General features: G+C 44.6%; 1 protein-coding gene across 1 annotated transcript in view; it reads left to right on the forward strand.

Annotated features, from left to right (window-relative positions):
- Positions 1–6,823, forward strand: part of LOC142578449 (putative 4-coumarate--CoA ligase 1) — a 234,005-nt gene that overhangs the window by 99,320 nt on the left and 127,862 nt on the right. Inside the window, exon 7 of the mRNA XM_075687831.1 lies at positions 1,312–1,456. Coding sequence (XP_075543946.1) covers positions 1,312–1,456 — 145 coding nt within the window. The remainder of the gene's footprint in view (positions 1–1,311; positions 1,457–6,823) is intronic.

The raw sequence follows: 6,823 nt of genomic DNA on the forward strand, positions 1-6,823 counted from the left end.
GAAGTGGCGCTTTTACCGCTTGCTGATGACAGGCTCCCTGACGCTTCTGTAAATGAACCCGCCAAGCACATCATTGTGTCCGATACGGAAATACAACCCGAAAAGTCAGTTCTTGTGCCCGTCTCTTGCCCCACCGCGCAAGACGCTACAGTAAATTTTAAACCGTCGCTTATATTTTACGTTGAAAGTCTCTATGTCTACCGTTTGCTTTCCGCAACACTGCATCTTGATTATCCGCTCTGTTTATGTATAACCCGTCTCGATAACCTGTGACCTTCCTGCGCGGAAAATCACGAGGCCATGTTCAGCCCCTTGATCCAGTTCACATTTTCGATACTTCCGTCGACACGCCCTGTTTTCAAACGGCCAATATCGTGACTACAAAAGGAAAATTCATCATTGCTAATAAGCCTCTAAAGTACATGCTACAATACGTTTATCTAGGCCAAATATTCACGGGTGATCTGATCATCAGAAAGAAATTTAGAGAGGAATAAACGTCGCCGTCATTGTACAACATTTCTTGAATAAGAAGTGTACAGCGATTGTCTTGTACTGTTTCTGCCATATGGGGCGGTAACATAGAGATTAAGAAAGCCTGAGAAAAAGTTCAGGAACGTTAAAAGAGTGATAGAATGAAAAAAAATACTTTACTCATATTACCCTAAGAGAGAGGACAACAGCCACGTAGATCAGATAGAAAAGGGGTGCAACCAAAATTCTAATGAAATTTAAGAAAGAAATTAATATTAAACTCGGATGGCCGCTGATAACCTATGCTATCTTAAATCTACAGATTGTGTCTGAAGAAAAGAAAAGCGCACTTGTGTGCGGGAGAGAATCATTGCTGCGATGATATTACAAAGTTCGTAATGTTAGAGAGGAATTATACAGGCTTGCAGTGTGACAGGTATCCATGTTTCTGGCAATAAGTTTACAAGCGAAAATAGTGCAAGACAGAACTGCTTATTTACTTTCGGGTTTAGATTGCCAACAGCCCGGGACAGTGGGCAGTGCACACTTTATTCTGAGTGTGCAGTACAGAAGCTGCCGAGTCGGTGACCGTTCGCTGGAAGGCCAGCCACAGGCTTTAGCTGATCCTTGTTCTCGTGTTCGTTAAGTAACGTCAGAAACGATTATATTTTAATGAAAACAGTAGCGCAGCAGTTCTCGGAGTAAAGATATTTTTGTCATGCGCTTCCCCTGATAACGGAAGTATATATGCATAGGCACAACACGTTTGCTATCTCGTGAAATAACTTATAGAATACAGCCATAGAGATGCAGACAAACCCTATCTGACATGCGCAGGTTGTTGACCCTGTGACTCGAATGAAACTGGGTCCGAACGAGACCGGCGAGATTTGTTTCCGCATCCCGACGGTGATGCGCGGCTATTACAAGCGACCCAAAGAAACTGCCGAGTTCTTCGAAGAAAATGGCTGGTGCAGATCAGGTGAGTGGCGACTTATTGTTTCATCTAGTAATGCATGCCAGAGTGTGTTGGCTTCACAGGCAGTCAAAGAGCCAGCAGGGTCAACCGATTCCGAACCATTAAAACATGCAAGCGGGCATCTATTATATGCAAGTACGACCTCACTAATAAATAGTTCAGTGCTATGCAGTGTTATCTTCGTGGATTATGTGGCTTTTGCCTCTTATTCAGAAATTTGTCACTTCAGATGAAGTTTTCTTGGCAGAAAGGCCACTAGAACCATCTCGCACCCAAAATTTACGTGCTCTATTCTCATGAACACCTTAAGGACACAAACGACTCAAAATATAAATATTCTATAAAAGATAATTGGTTGACGACGGTCAATCATGAATGGAGCTTATGTTCGGAAGCTCAGACATCTTAGGATTTCGTGAATGAAATATGCTTATAGTATTTCTCTGTGCCTCGATCACTTTCGCCATCATTATTTACATATTATCCCATATATTTTTCTTTAAGAAATAAAACATGCTAGATTTATTAGTCGATAATTTTGTTGATCATACAGTGGTAAAGCATTGAGTGGCACCACGAATTTGAAAACATCCACATCTACATCGCAAATTAGTGGCCCACTCACAATCTTAATCACTGCGCGACACGAAGGTTTACAATTATTGATTGGCATAAAGCAGCAGGTAGGAAATTCAGATTTTAAAGTAATCCTGCTATGCGCGGAAGTGCGATGGACCAGATATTTTCATAGAACTGGTTCAAATAGTACAAGCCTCAATGTAAACTCGGGTGCGCAAAGTTGACTCGAGGTCTAGAAAACGGGTTCGGAAATTGGAATATACAATGGTCAACAACTTACGACGCCTCATGTAAGTGTCGTATGTTTTAGTTAGTGTAGAATACAATACCATAAGATGCACGAAAAGCGGTCAGAACCTTCGGCAGACAATCGCAGTCCGTAAAGTGACTTAACGGAACCGAGAAGTGCTTGCTGCCAACACAGTGCCTAACGAAAAGTAAAGCGAGCTACTCAACGCAAAATCATGTGCGCAAAAGAGCCGTTGTGCGGATAATATGAGACTACCTGGTCAAGCAAAAAAAATTGAGCGTACCATTAATGTTATGCCGCTACATGGTGCGTAGCTGCTCCCTTTTACAATTTCTGGACGAGGTAAAAACAGCCATGTAATTAAAAAAATTGATTGTAGCTGATAGCAGGTGCCCTCGAAGAGGCAGCCTAATTTCTAGCTCGGCAACTTCAAATGCAGAATCTACTAATTACAACACTCCATCAACTGTGTATTTAACTAGCTATCCTATAGCACATCTAGCGATTTACTCATTCCAGTAGGGAAGTTTGCAAGGCAGATCCACTAGAACGTATTCTCAGGATGGCATCACTTTCGAGATATTCATTGCCGAACTTTGCGAAGAAATGCATTCGTGGTAGAGTTACTGTTCTCTTTCAATGAATAAAATGACCTAATATTCAGAAAATCAGTGGAATGACAGTGCATTCATCACGCAAATTTGAAGGCGCATATTTCGAAAATGGGGTACTTTACACAACTCTTTTCAAGTGGATATGCCTTGCAGTCTACCCGGCTATAACTTGTAAATTGCTGTATCAGCCAAAAGGTAAATATAACCTGTTGTAAAGTTTTATTTATTTCTGTAATATATTTCAATTTTCTGACTTATTGAAGTCCGCTCTTCGGGCAGACTAACTCAAGCACTAAAATTGTTCTATTTGCTACAAACAATATTTCAGAAGTATAGTATTCGCAGAAACATGTGGTATTGTTCCGCAATAATGATGCGCACTTTTGGCGGTGCCAAATGAAACACCTTGCACAGAGTATAAACGAGGAGGCAGGCAGGCACACCTGCGTGCTTGGCTGCCTGGCTGGTTTGGCTTGGTATATATAGTTCGCTAAGTTTGGGTAGCTGGCTGGTTGACTTTGCTTGTCTGGTTCGGTGGCTGCCGCCTGTTTGCTTGGGTGGCAGGCTGGCAGCTTCCCGTGGCTTTTTTAGGAGGCTGGCTTGCGTGCAAGTGTGTGGACACTGCCTGAACAGATTTTTTTCAGTTCACCTATGACAGCGTTGTTATGCCTTTTCAGCTGCAATTCACTTTGCACATGTTAACAAGCCTAAACTTCGAAATGTAAGCGGAGAAGTAGTCAAATCAAGTATATAGAAGAAAGTGTAATATTAGCACCACTTCCTCACCCCTATCAGCCTAATTTAAGCCTACTGTAAGCTAGAGGCATTTCCTGTCGATTGTCAGTTACCCCTGTTTTGCGCCAGCTGACTCCATTATGCACCTGCGAATTTCCTACTGTCATCGAACCACTTATATCTGCAATACTTGAGTACGCTTCCCTCTTATTTGTGCTGATTCCCAAACTATTGAATATCTGCTCTACACAGGACTTAGCCCTCCTGAAAGATCGGCCGGAGGAAGGGGCGTTCTCTTCAAGTGTCCACTTTCGCCAAAACTGATTGGCTGGAGCTTTGGAGCGTTAAGGAGACAGGCTGGGGGTGCTTGCCGAACACCTCTTAGCAGGCCTGTGCACCCTAGTTCATCACGTCAGGCTATTCGGAAGAAATTTCTATTGCGAAGCCCGGCGTGACGAAAGCATTGAACTCAAAATTACTGCGGCTAACTCGGCAGCGTCCCCATAAGGTTCTATTGCAGTTAGACAAGGTAGAATGACGGCTCACATGGAAGTGCACCACCCTTGGGCTATCAAGGAGGCGTTGGCCTGCATCGTTCTCGGGCGTACCTCAGTCCACCCAGTCAGCGCTTCAATGACAGTCCAAATAGACACGTGCAGTGTACCCCCTTCCCCTTCTTCCAGCTCGATTTCATGCTTTTATTATCATGTAGAATATCGGCCATCCCGGGTTTCTATTTCACACCATTGTTTTCATATTTTCTTTAAATCGCACCTTCGTTCCTTCGCTCATTGCGCGTCCCTTAGCTTCTTTTCAAGCTTATTTTGTACAGTCCGTATTTATGCCTCATACTTTAGTACCGGTAGAATGCAATTATTGTGGCGCTTTTTTTTTAGTATAGCGGCAGGCTTACGGTCATTGTTTTGCAGCGCCTGTCATATCAACTCCAGGATATTTTTATTCTTTTGCTAATGGTCTAGATAAACGTGCCCTTGTGCAAATTTATTTATTTATTTATTTATTTATTTCTAGATTACTGCCAGCCTCTGGTTAGAGGCCTTAAGCAGGAGTGGTTAAATACATAACGAACAATACATTGAGTACAAGGTGTGAAGCGTGAGCAAAATGAAATAGCACTGAATTTGAAAATATAAGCAGCCTGTCATTTGCGAAAACATAGCATTTAGCGCTAACAACGTGAAATTATTTCAGAAGAAGAAAATGTAAACTGCTCTTAGCGCCAAGTTGAAGAACACTCAAGAGACAGAAAAACTAAACTAGAATAATATATGTTTATGTAATTCTAGATGCTCGAGGCCAATCTTATATTCTCGTTCCCTTTGTCAGACTATTGAGCGTTACCCTTGACTTCTGCGTAATAATATTCAACGTTACACTTCCACTTTCTCGGCTAAGGCCATCAATCATTTTTTGCCAGTCATCAACAGCGTTGCTCAACAGGACAATGTCGTCAGCAAACCGCAGTTTGCTGAGACATTCGCCGTTGATCGTGACTCACTCCAGTATTTTCCTTAATGGAAGCTTGAATACTTCCGATATGCAGTGAGTAGCATAGCACAAATTGTCTACTTGCCTGTCACACTCCTTAGTCAGCATTTCGCGATTTTTCTTTGAAGTAGCTGCAAAATCTGTACAGGCATTTGGCCGACATCCATGGGTGCCTTAAGTACCTGTGATAATACGCAATGCCTCAATGGCTGCTGGTACATCTGCTGTGCCAAGCGCCTTTTCATGATTGTTCAAAGCCTTATGGAGAGTCCAATTATACTCAGCAGACTTATTGGTATTGTTGCGATAGCAATTGTATGCACACTACAGGCGCATTTCTGTCGTCGGCGTCACCGTGAGGTCCTGTATAAAGTCCAAGGGCGATAGAATCGTCGCCGCGTGAGAGGCCTGGGGGGGGGGGGGTTCTTCTTCGGCGGCTGGTGATTTCGGCGCGGCCGTGCCGGTGCGCCGTTCTTTAGACTCGGTAGAGAAGAAGGCAGAGAAGTCGTTGCAAGGTCGAGTAGGTGCTGTTTCTGTCCTTCCGATAAGCCGGAGTTAACCTGAATACGATTGCTCCGGTCGACTGCTTCCAGCGAATTATGCAGAGCAGTTCCGAGCTAGGCGACATGCGTGAGGGCAGCAATTTCATGGAGGAAAGCGACAGCTGTGCCTTGTGGTAAGTGTTGATATTCGTTGCTGAAGGACTAACGAGTGTCCGTTCCGAAGCTGGAGAGGCCCCGTGCAATGCAGATGTTCCGCTAAAGCATTGACAAAATTTTTGCCTCGGCAATGATTTCATAGCCGTCCAATGCGTCGCATGTTACCAGGATTAGTAGGCTGCATCTTGGTGGTACCGTTATGCTGTCATCTATGATGCGCAAGGCATTTGGGTGTGGTTCTCGTTACCAGCGTCGCTTGCTATGGCTTTCGCCGTGGAAAACGTCACACCCGATTTTTCCAGGTTGATTGTGACTCCATTCGCCTGTAGAAAGTCCATGCTGAGTATCAAGTCCCTGGAGCTACTGGGCAGATTAATCAAGACCCCGACGTACGTAAAACCGTGAATATTTACTGGAAAAGTGCATCTACCCCCGGGAATTAGTATATGGCCTCCAGCAGTACGGTTCTGCGACCCAATCCACTGTGCAAAAACTTTGTTTAACTTGGACGCAAGCTCTCTGCTCATAACCGAGCGGTCAGCACCAGTGTCAATTAAAGCTTTGACTTCTGCGTCGTCTATCGTAACTAGTATGTCCGACGTTCCAACTTGTCGTTGAATACCGGAATGCGTTTGGACGTCGCTTCGTTGTCGTCGTTGCCATCGTGATGGAGGATGGTCGATGCGCTCGACGTCAGCGGCCTCCCTAAGGGGGTTGCTTGACTCAGGTTTCCGGGTATGTAGGGCTGGGCCAACGATGCCTACGAGCGTATCGGGGAAACGCGGGACTAGGCGATGAGTATCGAGAGGGCGATAAAGAACGGGGCGCATGCCTTCGCTGCTCGAACGAATTACCACGACACGCGATGAAGTTGTCTATCTCCATAGGACGCTCAACAGATCGCGGTCAAGGAGCATCTGGAGCGAACCGACGTACATCAACGAGCAGATTGGGACGTGGCCAGCCTCTGCGCAATGAAAGCATAGGGGCCTGAAGTTAGGAGCCCGCCAGACGTCGCCTTTTT

The sequence above is a fragment of the Dermacentor variabilis genome, chromosome 4 (genome assembly GCF_050947875.1).
Source record: "Dermacentor variabilis isolate Ectoservices chromosome 4, ASM5094787v1, whole genome shotgun sequence".
NCBI classification, from domain to species: domain Eukaryota; kingdom Metazoa; phylum Arthropoda; class Arachnida; order Ixodida; family Ixodidae; genus Dermacentor; species Dermacentor variabilis.